Source organism: Cannabis sativa, chromosome 6, assembly GCF_029168945.1.
Source record: "Cannabis sativa cultivar Pink pepper isolate KNU-18-1 chromosome 6, ASM2916894v1, whole genome shotgun sequence".
NCBI classification, from domain to species: Eukaryota; Viridiplantae; Streptophyta; class Magnoliopsida; order Rosales; family Cannabaceae; genus Cannabis; species Cannabis sativa.
The window spans coordinates 14,625,429-14,644,548 of NC_083606.1; the positions used below are offsets into that span (position 1 = coordinate 14,625,429).

Below are 19,120 nucleotides of genomic sequence, written 5' to 3' on the forward strand. Positions count from 1 at the left end.
CATCATCCTTTTGTTTTGGTGGAGAGTGATTCAAAGATTGTTATCAAGAACTTAAAAGGGGATGACTCTATTTGGGGAATTGAGAACTATGTGCGTCATTGCAAGCTCCTCTCTACTTTTATGACTAATTGTAATTTTTCTTGTATTGCTAGAAACTGTAACTACGCGGACCATAATGTGGCCAAATGAGCGTTTGCCAACAATGTTATGGGTATGGTAGAGATATCTACTATACCTTTTAATATATTTTATAATGACCATGAGGTCTAATTTTAATTTTATTTATAAATACATTTTTCAAAAAAAAAAAAAACTATATAAAACTCATTTATTACAAGTTTATTTTTGGCGGCATTAATTACTTGCGACACAACAGAAATGAGTAAATAAATAGAACAGGAAAGGAATGGGAACCCCTTTCTTCTCTCTTTCTTAGCAGCCTCTGCCCAATCTATGATCGGTTACTTCCGGTCGCCAATCGGCAAAACCTCACCACCACCGTGATAACCCCGCGCGCGACCGCCGCTAGCTCCGGTGGAGCTATTTCTGCCATTGACGGACGAGGCGGACCACGGACCGGGCTCCCCTGCATTCCGAAACGTCTAGCTCGAGGTTCTCCTTCTAACCCGATCTCTTGATCCGTTTTGTTCTCTCTCACACCTCCATCTCCGTTCGCCGTCTCATAGTCCGAGACCACCGCGCGCCTCGAGGGCTCTTAAATCCCTGAACCACGAGGTTCTCACCCTACACACCCATCCGGAGCCAATATTGTCATCCTGAGCGTGTGGGTATATTTTCGTAACACCGTTTTAAATTGTTTGATTAGTGAAAGTCAATTGCGAGTTAGGCAATTGATATATGCGATTGTAAATTTTATTGGGTTTTATCTACTGTTGTGAAATCGGGTTTGTCTCTGTGATATTGTATAATATGTGTGTGTGTTATAAACTGGTTTTATAAGTTTGGGATTCTATTAATCTTCATAAGTTGACTTGTTTGATTCTATCAATTTTCATTCTTTAAAAGTCTTGAAAATGATACTGAATTGGAGTGGTTTTACTGAAACATTGTGAATTTCTATCTATTGAATATTTTGATTGAAAATTCAATTGCCTTTCGGCAAAATAAAAATTAATGTAGTTATGTTGAATTGCATAAAACTAATGTGTTTGTTTTCTGAAAAAATTAAAGAAAACTTTTCAAACGTACTCTATTTGTTCATTTTGTATTTTATTTCATACTTAACTGAATTCAATCACAACTATGCTCCCAGTGTCAATTATCTAATCAAAGAATCTATATCCTAAGATCTAATTGGCTAGTTGTTTACTTCACAAATTATTATGATTCACTTAATTACTTGTTAAAATGCTTGATTGTCTAATTCAATTTGGATATTTATTTATAATCTTTGATAATTTGTATTAGTTTTGATTTTGATTTTGATGTGTGTCATTATATCAATGTATAGGTGTTCCATGATAAGAGGTGCTCGAATTCGGCTCAATGGGTGGCAGCAGGCAGCTGTGGCAGTTGGTTCTGCAGTTGGAGCATTGCTAGACCCACGAAGAGCAGACCTTATTGCGGCTCTCGGCGAGACAACAGGGAAACCTGCTTTTGAAAGAGTTCTCGAAAGAATGAAGCGAATCCCAGAAGGCAGGGTAACCCTTTACCCACATCTATTTTCATTTGTCTATGTCAATCATGATGAATTCATTATAACTTTTTAAAATATATTTACCTGATATTTCTGCAATCGTTCACTTTAGTTTCTTGTATAATCCATAATTTGTGTTGTCGTTGGGGTTTACTCTGGCTACTATTTCATTTGGTTTGTGTTAATGCAATACAAAAAAGTCGGAGGTCTGAACTTTCAAAGGATTTTGATATGTAATTATGTATTAACAAACATGTTATATTTGTCATGCTCTAAAGACTGACAGTCTTAATATTTTAATTCTTGTTACACAAAATACCTAGACTCACACTTTTTTTTTTTTTTTTTATGTATTTACGGATTTTTTTTTTTTACATTTTTGCGGACTAGTGTTTTTTTCAGAGGGAGGAAAAAAAATATTGTTTCAGAGGGAGGAAAAAAAATATTGTTTGCATGTTGCCGCAACATTATATTATATTTTCACAATGTGAAAATTTATTTTTTAGAACAACTTAGAAACCTGTAAGAAAAAAAATAGTATTCTGAAAAAACGTAAATTTTTTGTTGTTTTTGGGTATTTCTGAAATAATCCCATTCTTCTAAGTTAAAATTAAGGGCAATGCTGAGAAAACTTGTCAGAGTGGTGTCATAGAGTTGGCAATAATTTGTTTTCACAGTAAAAACTAATCTTTTTCCAAATTTGTCCATAATTTGATCTTATTTTGACAATGAGAGTTTTATCCTTTGGTTTTCAATATAAGATCCCTTCATTGCTGAGAAATTTTTGCAATAGTAAAGTGGATACACTGAAATATCTTGCTTATAGGATTTTGTTTTCTCAAGTTTTTTCTAATTTTCTCTTCTTATCTGTTTTACTGCAGATTTAGATAATGCTTGTCGTTTTTTTACAGGCAATACTTCTCGACCAACCGCGAGTCATATCTTCAAAAGTGGGGCACGCTTGGGATCTCCCAGAAAACACATTTGGTGCAGCCTATGCAAAATTCATGGGATCAAGGAACTTCTCCCCTGATGATAGACCACCAGTGCGGTTCATGGAGACAGATGAGCTTGCATATGTTGCCATGCGAGCTCGAGAGGTGCATGACTTCTGGCACACCCTTTTTGATCTTCCAACCAATTTGATTGGTGAGTCAGCCCTCAAGGTGATTGAGTTTGAGCAAATGTGCCTTCCAATGTGTCTAATGTCAGTCATTGGGGGTACAGCTAGATTCAATGAGAAGCAAAGGAACCTGTTCTTCCAGCACTACTTTCCTTGGGCCATTCGGGCTGGTGCTCAGGCAACCGATCTTATGTGTGTGTATTATGAGCAGCACTTTCATGAGGATTTGGAGGAGGTGAGGAGAAAATGGGGCATAGTCCCTGTTCCTAAACAAGCCTGACCAACAAAGATATGATGTCTAATTGGCTAGGTTGCCCCATGGTTTAATGTTCATTTGGACTCATTGGACTAGGATTAGTATTATATCAAAGTCCCCTGCTTGGAAATAAAATTTGGACTTCGATAAATAATTACACTTAAATTGTCCTTTTGTAAGATACTAGTAGGATTGCACGCCCGAAGTGACTCTTAAAATATTTAAGCTTAATTATTTTGAGAAGTGATTAGTATTTTTGTTTCCTAAACATCTAACATTATTAAAGGGAGATTTACAAAATTACTGATTTTTGGTCCAATCTTTACAAAAATACTGCCATAGGGCAAAAATTATTTTTATACTGTCAATTTTTTTTTCTTTTATACTGTAAATACCAAAAAAATAAAAAATGAGGCGATTATCTTCCATATTCATGGACAGAACCACCACAGGAACACCATAACAATCAGAAAATAACCATTAATTCCGGTGAGATTGAGAAAAAAACAAAGTGAAATCGACGTCAAATAAATAATCATGGCAATACAACTGTAAAACAACACTAAAATAAATCAAAAATAAAAAAAAAAAGAAAGGAAAACATGATTAAAAAAAACTACAACATGTTCTGCACATCCTCAATAATCAATGCAATAGCAGTTATATTTGTAAGCCCAATCTTAAAAAATCAGAACCAAAAAACTACTAAGACAACACAAAAACAAATGTAAAACAAAGAGTAAATATAACCACTTATAAAAACAATAAGCAGATATATATATATATATATATATATATATTATACTGTCACTTAGAAAAACATAAAAGAATCACACAACTTAAAAAAATAAATTATGAAAAACAACCGTAAAACAACACAAATAAAAAAAGAATAATAAACAACCAAGCATGAGCTATCGGTCGTGAGGAGTGGATGTCAAAGTAGATGACATTGGCAAAAAGGTGGTTTCCTTTTTGGTGTGCACTTTTCCAAGGTCTGACACAAGGGACAACCCCTTGATTCTTTAGATTCTTTTTGGGGATGTTCCATGTAAGATTGATCCCAGACGGTCGGCGCTCACACAGGCATCCGTCTTCATTTCTTTGATTACTTATTAATTTTGAATAAGAATCATCTTTTTGGATCTATACATCTGGCTTACTCATGGAACAGTTGAGGTTGGTTATGAACTTCTTGTTTGGCTTTGTTTCTGGGTCAATCCATCGATTCGCTTGGGCTTAGTAAATGGGCCCATAAGTTGACTAAGAATACTTGGAATTACACCTGTCACCTTACCAAAAACACTAATAATAATAGATACTTTTGTTATAAAGTAATTTTAGTTTAGAATATTTGTTTTTGAAATGAAAAGAAAAAGATAGAATAATTTTTATCCTTAGCAATATATGTATACATATGTTGAGATTTTATGCCCCAAATAAAACTTGTTTCAATATAATCTCATTTACTATTTAATAAAAGATTAGAAATCATTTTATGTTCATGGTTTACACGATTACTTTCATGATTATATGTTCAATATATAAATTCTATTAAATTCTGAACATATTGTTATTCGTGATTATAGTATTGTCAACATAGTGAAAAATAATCATGATTATATGCTTCAAACTGTTTAGTTCCAGGATTTATCATTGTAGTACTGGTGATAATTTACGATGTAGTTTACTTATATTTGGATAAGTGAAATGTGCTTTTCAGGGTATTAAGAAAGTAAACTTGTATTGGATGTATTGTCTATACATCAAACTTGACCAATATTGAAAGTAGGAAATATATCATAAATATATTGTTAAGTCTTTTCTAAGTCGATGTCACTTAGTTGATCTTAGGTCAAATGATCTCAATCTTGAAATGGTTAGGTTCTAGCTTAACTATATTATATGGGTTCTTTGACTTGTTCATTACCTGCTTACCTGTAGGACTAGCCCATACTTACATCTTAGGAATTCGGTAGTGCAATTGAGTGGGAGGTTAATTATAGATATGAAATTTATAGCTTCTACAATTATTTAGAAGTGAAATGATGGTTTCCTTTGAGCTTCGCTAAACATGATAAATGATAGAACGCTCATTTCACTAATTACATTAGTTTGTTAAAATATCATTTACAATTAGCTAAGTGTTTTAATGATAAAATACATTAAAGGGTAAAAAGGTAATTTTTCCCTACTCAATGTAAAACGTCTATAGAGGATCATTGATTGTTTGGATTGAAACAATAGATAATTCATAGCGTATCTATATTTGGTGTATAGAGCGTTCTATGTAATCAAGAGTGCAATTCCAAATCTATAGTGGTGTCAGGAGGAATTAATAAGCTAGGAAATTTACTTAGTAAATTTTGGATCTACTTATTAGGAGCATGGTTACATAGGCCCATATTCCCCACATTTTTTGGGATAATAACATCTTGTAGACTCAATTAATTTATTTAATAAGTCAATTAGAATTTGAAACTAAACTATGTCTTATTTGAGAATTTTCACCAAGTTTGAGCAATTTTGAGAAGAAAAGAGAAATAGGGGTTAATTTGTTAATTAGTTATTTGTAACATCCCTGCTTTAAGCTTCCATTAGGCCTTCTCCCACAGATTTATGGCTCTTATACACGAGTACATCACTCTGGCTGTGTCCTGGACTGACGACTAGCCTTACAGACCTACACGAGTCTTTCCAACATGTTTTGTTCTCACTTGCCCGCTTCCTAAGAAAACTTCCTAGGAGGTCACCCATCTTAAAATTACTCTAGGTCAAGCACACTTAACTATGGAGTTCTTTTGTGATGGGTTACCAGAAAATATGAAAAGCTATACCCAGAAGTGGTTCACGTAAAAGAATAGGCATGCGGGTTCACGTAAAAATGCACGTAGAATACCAAAGGGAGTTATTCATGTTCAAGCAAGTTTCAACAATACTATTGTAACCATTACAGATGTACGGGGGCAGGTAATTTCTTGGTTCTCTACCAGTACTTGTGGATTAAAGGGTACAACATTTCTAGTAGCCCATCACGAAAGAACTCCACAGTTAAACGTGCTTGACCTGGGGTAATTTCAAGATGGGTGACCTCCTGGGAAGTTTTCCCAAGAAGCGGGCGAGTGAGAACAAAGCACGCTAGAAATACTCGTATTGGTCTGTAGGGCCAGTCGTTAGTTGAGGAAGCAACCAGAGTGACCCACTCGTGTATAAAAACCATAAATCTATGGAGGAAGGCCCAATGGAAGCATGAAGTGGGGATGTTACAAAATGGTAGTGTGGTCGTCGAGGATGTCGGACCCCATAAGGGGGTGACTATGACAGTCAGTAGTCCCGTGATCCGTAAGGGGAAATACCGCCGGGTTAGTTGTGTAATCCCACATCGCTTGGGGAAGGTCAAGTGTGATGATTCTAAGACTGTGTAGGTATGGGACTACACAGTTGAAGAGGGCTTAAATGAATTGATTGGTACTACCTATATCAACAAGATGCATCTTCTTTTTTAGTAGCCCATCACGAAAGAACTCCACAGTTAAGCGTGTTTGACCAAGGGTAATTTTAATATGGATGACCTTCTAGGAAGTTTTCCCAAGAAGCAGGCGAGTGAGAATAAAGCTCGCTGGAAAGTCTCGTGTTGGTCTGTAGGGCCAACCGTCAGTCCATGAAGCAGCCAGAGTGATGTAGTCGTGTATAAGAGCCATAAATTTGTGGGGAGGGCCTAGTAAAAGCTTGAAGCGAGGATGTTACATTATTTTTGTGAGTCTAATTAATAAATATATTTAAATTTTATTTTTATTTGATAATTATTTATAATTATTAAATTAAAATTATTATTTAAATAATTAGAAGAGATAAGTGGTAAAATAGGAAAAGATAAATTATTTCATTAAATTGAAATAGAGTGGCAAAAATAAAATCCATGGGTTTCCTTATGTGGAATTCGACCCTAGGGTTGATTTTAAGCCCAATTGTCTTTATTTTGGCCCATCTCATCTAACTTAACCCTAAGTGAAGGCTATATACATAAAGTGATGAGAGAGAGCTTCCTAATGTTAGATAACCCTAATTCTATGTCAAAAAAGCTCTCATCTTCTTCTTTCTCTTATTCGAAAACACTGCCTATTTCTCTTTCAAAATGTGTTCCAAAAGTGAGTTGAGTATGAACCCACACTATTCAAGGTGATACTCAAACCTTTGTGGAAGATTATGAAGAACTGTTCCTTTTCAGGTTAAGGAAGGAGATCCAAGCTCCGTACTTGTTATTACTCTGCAACAAAACAAGGGTTAAAGTGCTGAACGAAAGGAGTCATGTTATTTCCGTTGTAATTAATGTTATACTTTTACATGTTTATTTATCATTTTAGGATTATTCATATTTAGGATGTTAGATTATAAAGTTTATAATAAACATACATGATTTATAAATTAAAATCCTGATAAAATAAGTTCCAATAATATATTTTTTAAAAAACAATCTTTATCATAGCCACTAGAAACAGTGATGACATGAACCAAACAAAGGATAGACCACCTAAACCCATAACATTAATTGAGTCTAATTTTCAAAATATAAAAACAAACTAAAATAATTAAACAAAATAAAATAATAAGGCACAATAGGTGAGAAACCGCCCCCAAACCACCACATGTCATCCTTTCTAATACCACTAGCAAAGCGAATCACCACCATCAAAAGAGATGAACCACCGCACCAATCCCAGATCTTCTCACGCCGCCATCCAATTAGTCCCTATCAACTAAATTTGACCTACGTCGCACCACCTCCTACCAAACCAAATTGTTAGCTCACACGGTCAGAAATAGCCCCACCATTCCTAATTCGAGAGCCACATCCCAACCCTATTCCTAGTCTTTGAGAACCACGAACCAGCAAAAATATCCTATATCTTCTCGATTAGAGCAATTAAATCACATGACCAGACGGACGTCGTTCATCCTAGCAGAGAGAAAAAAACACATCTTCAACTATTGATAAACCGTAAATAAGCGAGAGAGAGAGTGAGATAAATGGTGGATGCCTTAAGATTTATAATATGGGTAAAGAAGAGGAATAATTCTATAATACATTTTTACTTTTAGAGTAATTTGCGGCAAAACCCCCCCAACTATCAATTTACTTGTAAAAAACCATCCAACCTCATATTTTGGTGAGAAAACTCTCCAAAGTACTGTTACGTTTATATTTTTAAGGTGTCGTCTGTCCAGCCTCGTTAAGTCCTAATTTTGCCCACGTGGCAATGACAAGTCACTAAAAAATTATCCTATGTGGCCATATTTTACAAAATAAAAATAAAAATTTAAGAGTAATTTGCAGCAAAACTCCCCCAACTATCAATTTACTTGCAAAAAATCATTCAAAAAACTTTAAGGTTGGATGGTTTTTTGCAAGTAAATTGATTGTTGGGGGAGTTTTGCCGCAAATTACTCTTAAATTTTTTGTTTTTATTTTAATTTTTATTTTGTAAAATATGACCACGTAAGATAATTTTTTAGTGACCTGTCATTGCCACGTGGGCAAAATTAGGACTTAATGAGGCTGAATAGACGACACCTTAAAAATGTAAACAAAACAGTACTTTGGAGGGTTTTCCCACCAAAATATGAGGTTGGATGGTTTTTACAAGTAAATTGATATTTTATCAATTACAAAAACTTTTTTTTTGTCTAATGTTATATGGAATCAAAATGTTTTTTCATCTTTTCTTCATAAATGAAAATGATTTTGGTTCTATAATGTTTTATTTTTAAATAAAACAATAGAACAATTAATGCAATCAAATCCTTAAAAAGATACCTTAATTGTAATTAGTCAGCACTTAGAACTTGTTTAAAAAGCCCTTATTAACTTTTACACTAATTATAGATTATCATCAATTTTCCTCACATTCAAAATGTATAAATATATAGCTTTTAGAACATCATAATTCAGTGTTGCTTTTGAGTTGGGTGTGCATGGAAAGTCCAATATATATGGAGGAATCAGTAGTACGGAAAATATATATGGGACCATTCTTTTCTTTAACTTCATCAAACGAATTTTTATATATAAGAATGTGAATATACGTATACAAATATAGATATTTATATACATGTGTCAATGAATATTTTCCACTTCATAGAAAAATTATTATATTAATTATATATGAAGATAATTTATTTCCTTTAAATAGCTCAAACTGCATTTCCAAAAAAGAAAAAAAAAAACTCAATATATTAATTTAGACAAATACAAATACATATTATTTCAATATTTCGAAGAGTACGTACTAACATCAATAAAACAGTACTGCTTCATTATTTTTAATCTATACAATATTAATAACACATAAATGCTGCGCATATTATCCATGTTAATTATAATTAATTATCAATTTTAAAAGTATTAATTATTAAAAATAAGATTTTAATACTGATAATAAAAGAAAATTTAAATTTTTGTACTTAGTTTTGCTAATCAAAAAAATCTTTTTTTTCGTACATTATATCAAAAATTATATTTATATTTAGCATTATAAATTAATTATATTTATATTTGATTAATATTCATTACATTATGATATAATAATTACTTTTTAACAGAAATTAATCAAGATTAATATGTGACAAAAACAAATTACTTTTATATGGGACAAATTATGTATGTATACATATATATATACGGCCGTGCTTTAAATATACACATTTTTAGATTAAAAAAAGTTAAAACTTAATTACAATAGCAAACAGAAAAGTGTTAACTTTTTTTGTTTTTGTTCTTTTTTTTTTTTTTTTTGAAAAAAAGGTGTTGGGGTATGATATGATTATTAAGAAATGAAATGAAATCCCCACAATTCTTCTTAATTGCATAAAGTTGAGATATAAGTGAGGACACAGCTCCGTAAATTAAGGTGATCAAAATGTCAAAATAATGTTAGACTTAGGTATATAATATATATTTAGTACTAGCTAGCCATAAATATATAGCCATTAATATCTTAGAAAAAAAAAAGATTGGGGAAAGGGAAATCTTAAACAGTACTACTACTCTACTAATGCTGCAAATTAACTAAACTATTAATTCATACACCCCCAAACATATTAAATTTATTTATTTATGCATATGTGATCGATCAAGCCTACAAATCTCTTGTTTCGTTTATATATATGTCGTAATTAATGTATGTTTGTTATAACACACAGTGAATTAATTAGTAAATGAAAATGTATATATATATATATATCTACTTATATGTATTAGAAAAAAATGTATGTCTACATAAATATATATAGATTAATTACAATATGATCATGAAATTAAATTATTGTATCCATGTTCGATCAGTTAGCAGGATACAGAGATTTTCTAGGAATCATTATATAAGAAAACTGAAACTCAGAAAGATAGAGAGATGAGTACACTTACGAGCGATCTGCTGATCAGAGTGACTGTTGATCTAATTAGTTTGCAGTTGTAGACATGTTGAAACGAATAATTAATCCTTGATGAACCAGCAAGACAGCCACATATATTCAGAAACATATCTTAATTAATGATACAGTACTTGACATGAACACAATAAAAGAAGGGTTAAATATATATATATATATATATATATATATTACCATGCAAATATTTAGCATATAATGAGTACGGAGCATATTACATGTACTATTTATATATATATATACATATAGGGAGAGAGATTAATGGAATAGATATCAGAAGATCATTAAATTAAATCAAGTCAAAGTGAAAGTACATATGCGGTGTGCAATTAGTTTAAAGGGGAAGCATTAATATATTTATATATAGATATATGTATGATAATACATGAGAAATGAAAACTCATGATCATTAATAATAATAATGAAAACTACGAAAGTGATATTGGCGCGGCTCAATCTGAGATCGTATTTTACGAGATTATTATTAGGACTATGCGTTGTAAATCCGTCTTCGGATTGAACCTCACCAACATCGCTTTCTTTATATTTGCTTCCCCTTAATTAATTCCCCAAACACACACATATATTTGTACTACTACATATAAAGAAAGCAAATATATATATAAAAGAGGTAGAGATAGATGGTCATGAAGATGATGAGATGGATCAAATGCAAATGGTGGTTGTTTTAAAGGGAGGTGAGGATGGGCATGGTGATGATGATAGGGGTTTTAAAGAGAAGATTTTGGGTTTTGATGAGCTATAATACAGGTAGCTATAGGTTGGTGCCACTTACCTAACAAAAAAGGAAAAAGAAACTACTTGAATAATTAAAGAAGGGAGCAAATATGGACCCAAACATGGACCAAAAGAGAATAATCAGTTAGATTTTTTAGGCAATTCAATTTCAATGTAGGAAAAAGGTGTGTCTAGCTTGGTGGGAGTAGGAGTAGAGAAGGTGAATATCAAAAGGCTGTGTCCTCTCTTCTGCTGCTCTGTGGTGGCTTTTTATTAATTTCCCTTCTTTATTTGGTGGTTGGAATCGCTAGCTAATATATAATGGTGGGTCAAATTATCTTAGCTAATCAAATCATATCATTCTCTCCATTTTATATATTATCTTATTACCAAAATAAAAATTACAATAATAATCATTCATATTTATAATATATATACGTACAAATAAAAAAAAATAGTAGCTAGCAAGCTCATTGAAGAGGATCATAAATTTGTTATATGTATAGATATTTATACAGATAACAAAAAACCAAAAATCTTAAACCTAACTATATATATAATCATAATATATGTAAGATATATATATATATATATATAAATAACGAAAAACCAAAAATCCAAAACCTAATAACTTGATAAATTTAAGCATATGCCCCCTCAGCAATTTGTTCCATTGACTGGCGGAGGGGTCCATATATAATGAGTGAATTAGCTATATAGCTAACTATATATAAAAGTATATCAAACAGTGGTAATTATAAGTGGACAACAATTACTGTTACTGTTTGCAATGGTTATGCATGTAATTAAGCACTCAGATATATGATCAATCAAATCACAAGGGACCTACTAATTAACACGCACACACACATATATATATATATAATAAACAGAAAAAGAAATTAATAAAGTACATGAGAGAATAGAGATTGAGAAAGATGAAGGTGTGAAAAAAAAAGATATATAAGAGAGAAAGGTAGTAAAAAGTGGCAGATATATATGTATATATGCAAACCGTTTAAGAGTCATTGTCTTACAAAAGATGAACTATATATTAACTAGACACAAACATGGGATCAACAAAAACAATAGTGACAAATATGTATATATCTTTGTGATGATCATGAAGAATAATATGCGAAACTATATAGCTATATATATATATGTGTGTGTGTGTGTTTATACAGAGGGAGAGAAGAGTGATCTTGTAGAGGGCTAGAGGATGAGAGTGTGAGAATGTATAGTACTGGCCTCGGGATGGGAAGGTGAAGATGGTGAGTGGAATGATGTCAAGAGGGAGCAACACTAACTTTAGGGTTTGCCATGCTTAGTTTGTACTCAAATACAAATCAATCTCTCTCTCTCTCTCTCTCTCTCTCTCTCTCTCTCTCTCTCTCTCTCTCTCTGTCTCTCTCTCCCTGACCTCTTGCGCATGCACCTGAAATATTCTCCACCAAAAACCCCAAACAACTCCTTTTGATTGTACCCCTCTCTCCTTTTAGGATTATTATTATAATCTCCCACCTTTTCAATTATATCATGCTTGCATTAGTAATTGATTAAAAACCTAAAGTAATATCTATATATATATTTATATATAAAGAGAGAATAAGATAGTTGGCTTATATATGTGTACCTTGTATAAACAATTAAAGCTGTATATATAATTCTTATTACTAATCCCACTCCAAACTATTTAATATTTTTCTAACTACTATTTGATATGATTAATATAGAGGCCTCCATATATATATATATATTGATGCCTATGTATTTATATATATATATTTAAAACAGGAAACTTCTAATGTGTCTTCACTAATGCCATTAAATTTACATAACATATATTAATTTGATGAATAATTACAATTATAATTTCATTATTATATATGAAGGGGCTTAATTATATATACATGCAGGTATTGTGAAATAGTTCTTATTTCTTTTCGGCACAAATTGTAATTTTGATTTTTATAGGATGGCGTGTATAGTATAGTTATATAGTTGCTTTAATAAGTTATTAAGAAATATTTTGAATAATTTAGAATGTTAAAATTAGAATTCAATCTGTTCGTACACAGATAAAAAAAAAAAGTAAATGAATATGCGGACAACAAAATTGTTTTAATCTAGAATTTGTCACTCTAAATTATTTGGATTAAAAAAAAAAAAAAACTTGTGGAAAGTCTCTATGACATGATCTATAATTAATAAACACCTTCATATAAGAAAAATGAATTAAGGTTACATCTTATCAATGTGCCAAAAAAGAAAAAGAAAAATTATATGGAAATATAGTACTTCCTACCTTGTTTTATGAGACAAAAACCAGTTATTAAGAAAGTTATATATAACAACACTTGCAAATTCGTAAACAATTAAGACACCATTAATTATTCATTCCACTACTTGAATATTCAGTGGACTTGTATGGTTCGTGCTTAACCTAAATGTGACCACTTTTGTAGCTAGCTAGGGTACAAACAAGTAGGTATAGTAACTATAGCTTCTTCTTCTTTTTTCTTTCTTTTTTTTTCGGATAAGTACACCATAAGTTTTCTATTACTTAAGATTCTATACGTAGAAACTAAAAGAAGGGTGGTCAAAAATTGTAGAGAGAGAGAGAAATCTTGGGAACAGGAGTGCAGAATGTCAGCGAAAGGATTTTGTCTAGAAAGAAGTTTTTTTTTTCTTTCTTTAATTTTTATTTTTAGGTGTGTGAAGGGTGTACGTAAAAAAAAAATAGTTTAATGAAACTAGGGAGACATATAAACACATTATAAGTTAATAAAGATTATTATTACAGTTACTGATGTACCCAAAAATTTGTGAGTTTGAGACAAGAGAGAGAAAGAGAGGAGAGCACACTTAATTAGCACAAATAATAATGATACTAAAAAGGAACAAAACCAAACAAAACCAACCCAAAGCGGAGACACCGGCGCTAAAGGAGCCTGCCTTGGGTCTTCATTAGGGGACACCTTCCTTGGGTTTTGCTTACTCCTTTTTCCCATTTCACCATACACTACTACTCATCAATTTTCACTTCTTTTCTTTTATTATATTCTCTCTATTAGGGCCACACATACTCACATACTATTCTTCTTCTTCTTCTTCTTTTTCTTCTTTTTATAGATGATTTTTGGGATGTGTAAAAAGACCCCCTTTTTTTTATTTATATAATTTTTTTTTTGGGTTAGTTAGTCTTTCTCTCTCACTCATGATTTGGGGCGATAAGTTCGCGTGCCACTACCCAAACAGATTCCCCCACGCCTTAAACCAAACAACACCATTTAGCACGTACCCTTCTTTTCTTTCTTCACCAGATCCTATGACACTTACTTTCTCTTTCTTGGACTCAAAGAGGTCAAAACTCAACAAACCCATCTTCCTCTACTTTTTTTTTTCTTTCTCTCTTCATTTTATTTTATATTTAAATTTTGATATTTCAAGACAAATTTGTATGGATAATAATTATGAAGAATTGAAATTGAAAAGAACAAATCAGAATGAACGGTCTAATTTGTTCTTGAGGGTTCTTGATTAAAGAAGTGAACAAAGAAACATGAATGTTTTCTAGTCATAATAAATGAGATTTTTCTTTCATGCCAGTGCTACTACATGTATGGAGGGGGCCATGTTGTTGGCCTTTTCATTATCAGAAAAGCAATTACACTTTTTATTTCATCTACATTTCTATATATGAATGACCTTTTCTTAACAATAATATCAATCTCTGTTTTCTTTATATTAACCAAATTAGAAGTTAGTAACTGACCTTTTAGTAACTTAAATTGAGGATTGTGTGATAACCCTTTTGTTTTTTAGATCAAATGGGAAAATGGGTCAGTGGTAATAATAACAATAGTAATAATAATAATAATAATAAAAAAAGGTGGAATAAGATTATTATCATTTCTTTCTCTTTCATGTGTAGCCAAAAAAAAAAACTTACATAGCATGGAATGAGGAAAAAACAGTTCATTCAAGCAAGAGAGAAAATGTGCCGAGTGGAGTTTGAACTTTTTTAACAATACAAGAGGGTATGATGGGGTATGTTTAATCATGTAAGGCAATTAGGCCAATGTCCTTTGTCAATTTGTGGAGACAAGAAAGACAACTCTCACTCTCTCTCTCTCTCTCTCTCAGAAAACTCGAGTTGCTACACCCAATTAGGCAGTATTCTGTTCATATATGAAACTTCATTGTCCACACATGTAGCCAGGCTTTCCTCCTAGAAACTCTCAAAAAAAAAAAAAAATTATGCCAATCAACAAGTGGACTACTTAGTGTGAATTTGACTGAGCCAAGATATATTCTATCTTAATTTTAAGGACAGAGAAAGAGAGAGGAAAATGACCATTTGAAATTGCAAAATAGACCCTCTATATTCAAGCCTCTTTTTCTTCTTCTTTTTTTCCCCAAAGGTTACAATCTTACCTATTGGGCCTTTGCCTAATTGAAGAGAAAAAAAAAAGCCTATAATTTATTTACTTCAATGAGAAAAAGAAAGAAAGCTGACTAGAATATTTCAGCTGGCAGCTCACAGTGCAATGCAGGACTTTAGTTTGTTATTAACAAAGATAAAAGGCTCCAGAAATTTCTTCACCAAACTCTGGGGATGAGTGGAGGAGGGGTCAGAAAATATATATTATGCAAAGTGTGTCACTAATTGGAGAAAAAAATAAAATGTTACATTCATTTATAGATAGCAAAACAAGCATATGATTAGGTGTCTGCATAAATCGATCTAATTTAATAACAACCGACTGTCAAATATTAGATATTTAATTTGTTTTTTTTTGATCAAAAACAATAGATATCCAATTGTGATCGGATTGGATGTTATTTTTTAATATCCAATCTGATCAGATCGAATGTTGGATGGGGTGTCCAAAAATACAATACATCAAACATCCAATCGAACAAATTAATATTTTCACTTAGTTTGAATTAGTAATTATATTTATGTTGTTAAACGCAAAAAAAATGTATATATGAAAATTAACATTAATTTTTTTTTTATTATTATTGGATAAATCCAATTTAATTCAATAGATACTGAATCTAAAATATTGGATGGATCCGATCCGATCCAATAAATACTAGGTCTAAAATATTAGATAAATCTAAATTAAACCAATAAATATACATGAAATACATCCAATAGATAGTTATGAACCAATCCAATATCCAATTTGGATCGATTGGATGACTGATATTAGTTTGTGGTATTATTCCTTAGACCCCTCAATCAAGATCCGGTTAGTTAGTTGTTCATTAACTAACTTAACCGATATGATAGCAAGTATCTTGGATCCTTTGGTCTATATAAAAAGGACTACTCATTTCATTTTCATTAGAGAATAGAAAGAGTAATAACAAGAGAGATATAACACAGTAGAGAGAGAAATTAGAGTGAGAAATTGAGAGAGTGAGCTTGGATTGGAAAATTGTATTGAGCAACATTGTCGATTATGTTGGCTCGAGTTAGTGAGTTAATGAGTGCTGAGGGATTACACCATGGATGTCTTATTGTGAATATTTCCTTGTAGCTCCTGAGATTGATATCTCTAATTCTCATTATCAATAAAGATTGATGGCAATGCTTTCAAACTGGAATATAACCAAGTTCACATTGAACTTAAGATCGAAACCAGTTTAATTCTCGCGTGTTGTTGTGTTTGGAAGCTATCTAGATTTATCTGTGTTTATCTTTCTGATTTAATATGTGTTTGCTAATTTTTTGTTCTTCATTTGTTTGTTTTGATTTGACATTTGTTTGTTTAAGTGTGATCTTGACTTGAAATTACAGAGGTTAATTCCTATGTATCAGAGCTAAATTTCTTACAAATCAAAGCTTGGTTGTTCGTTCAAAGGGGGAAATTCAAATATCACTTTCTTTCGCACCAAGAACTCATCAAGAATTCATCAAGGAATTCTACAAAAACACAGATTGAAGGAAGATGTCGATGGCTAGGTTCGAACTAGAGAAGTTCGATGGTTCAACAAATTTCGCACTATGGCAAGAGAGTTTGAAGGGCACCAAAAGGTGAAAAAGGTACTCGGAGATGAAAAGTTACTGGCTGAGAAGAAGCCAGAGCAAATTGCATAAATAGAGGAGATGACATACTATACCATCATTATGTACCTGTCCAATGGAGTTAGAAGAAAGCTAATTCAAGAAAAAACTGCAAAAGAATTGTAGAACAAACTAGAGCAGATGTACATGACACCATCAATATGGAGCAAAATTAATATTCTTGGAAGATTATACGGGATTAGAATGAACTCTTCTCTTTCTTTAGATGATAATATTGATAAATTTAATGAAATAATTGTTTGTTTAGCTAACATTGATCATAAGGTAGACGAAGAAAGTCAAGCAATCATATTGCTCATCAATAAGTTAAAGCAGTAATCAAGTATGGCAGGGATGGGATCTCGTTGGAGGGTGTTCATGCGACATTAAAGTCAAAAGACTTTGAATTGCAACTCGAGAAGGAGACTAGGAAAGAAGAAGCCTATCTTGCAAGAGGAAGAAGTCCAAAGAGAGGATCATCAAGGAACAGCCAGTCACCATCAAGATCGAAGTCGATGATCAAAGACAATCGACAATGTTACCAATGTGAAAAGATTATCCACATTAAAAGATTCTGCTTGAAGATGCAATCTGGTTTCAAATCAAACTACAATGACAAGAGATGCAACAGAAACCAGAACCAATACTCAAAATCTAATGATCAGGGAAATCAAATAAAAGATTCTTCAATTGTATGGAGATGGAAGTTCAGATGGGGAATTATTTTTTTTCGGAAAATAATAACAGTAAAGAGTAGATCCTTAATTTAGGATGCACTTATCATATGTGTCCAAACTTAGAATCTTTCTTTGATTATAAAGAAACCAATAATGGTGGTAGAGTACTAATGGGTAATGATGTTTCTTGCAGGCTTGTTCGAATTGGTATGGTGGTTATAAGGCAATTTAATGGTGAAGTGAAGATTCTGCATAATGTAAGGTACATTACAGAATTGAGGAGGAATCTAATATCACTTGGAACCTTGAAAGATGAAGGTTATAGCTATAAGTCCTTGAATGGGAGCCTAAGGATCATAAAAGCTTCAATGTTTGTGATGAAAGGAAAAAGTATAGATGGGTTGTATGTACTCGAGGGTGAAACTGTACCTGCGCCGAGACAGATACAGTAAAAAGTTTAGAAAGTGATATGCAGCTATGGCATCAAAGGCTTCGACATATCAGTGAACAAGGCATGAGGGAATTGCACAAAAAGGGAGTCATTGAAAAGCTTCAGACATGTGCATTACCATAATATGAGACTTGTGTCTATGGCAAGCAACAAAAGATCTGTAGAAAATAGTGAATCGAATTATGTATGTATTTCATAGAATAGTACATATTTATATACAAAGCTAGGAGACTAGGAAATAGGAAACTACCAACAAAATAGGAAACTACTAAATACAAGTTACCCTAATTCTTTTACACCTAATATACAGCTAATACTCTAACACTCCCCCTCAAGCTGGAGCATAGATGTTAATCATGCCCAGCTTGTTACAAAGATAGTCTATCCGCACCCCATTCAAAGCTTTTGTAAAAATATCTCCTAGTTGTTCTCCGGTTTTCACATATCCTGTGGAGATCAGACCTTGTTGAATTTTCTCACGAACAAAATGACAATCGATCTCAATGTGCTTAGTTCGCTCGTAGAATACGGGATTCGAGGCAATATGAAGAGCAGCTTGATTATCACACCATAATTTTGCTGGAATAGAAGTCTTAAACCCGAATTCAGTCAAAAGCTGATAAATCCATATTACCTCACACACGGACTGGGCCATAGCTCTATATTCTGATTCAAGAAGGGATCTAGATA

General features: G+C 32.3%; 1 protein-coding gene and 1 long non-coding RNA gene across 3 annotated transcripts; one reads left to right on the forward strand and one right to left on the reverse strand.

Moving 5' to 3' along the window:
* Positions 1–299: 299 nt before the first annotated feature.
* On the forward strand, positions 300–3,279 carry LOC115694798 (ubiquinone biosynthesis protein COQ4 homolog, mitochondrial). 2 transcript variants are annotated; one of them, XM_030621890.2, is made up of 3 exons: positions 300–788; positions 1,472–1,661; positions 2,569–3,279. In XM_030621890.2, exons 2-3 carry the CDS (start codon positions 1,479–1,481, stop codon positions 3,058–3,060), a joined length of 675 nt encoding a protein of 224 aa, XP_030477750.1. In that variant the 5' UTR covers positions 300–788; positions 1,472–1,478; the 3' UTR covers positions 3,061–3,279. The 2 variants fall into 2 exon arrangements, with proteins under 2 accessions (XP_030477750.1, XP_030477751.1); XM_030621891.2 differs by having other exon boundaries at positions 351–784.
* A 4,199-nt stretch (positions 3,280–7,478) lies between these two features.
* LOC133038794 (uncharacterized) lies at positions 7,479–12,239 on the reverse strand. The gene is made up of 2 exons (XR_009688305.1): positions 10,460–12,239; positions 7,479–7,993 (listed from the first exon to the last, which is right to left on the reverse strand). It is a non-coding gene; the product is annotated as an uncharacterized LOC133038794 (long non-coding RNA).
* Positions 12,240–19,120: the final 6,881 nt, after the last annotated feature.

Bases quoted from the DNA above. Each gene is read 5' to 3' on its own strand.
- LOC115694798 (XM_030621890.2), top strand. From the start codon at position 1,479: ATGATAAGAGGTGCTCGAATTCGGCTCAATGGGTGGCAGCAGGCAGCT. The intron at 1,662-2,568 runs GTAACCCTTTAC...GTTTTTTTACAG, and splicing joins AGCGAATCCCAGAAGGCAGG to GCAATACTTCTCGACCAACC.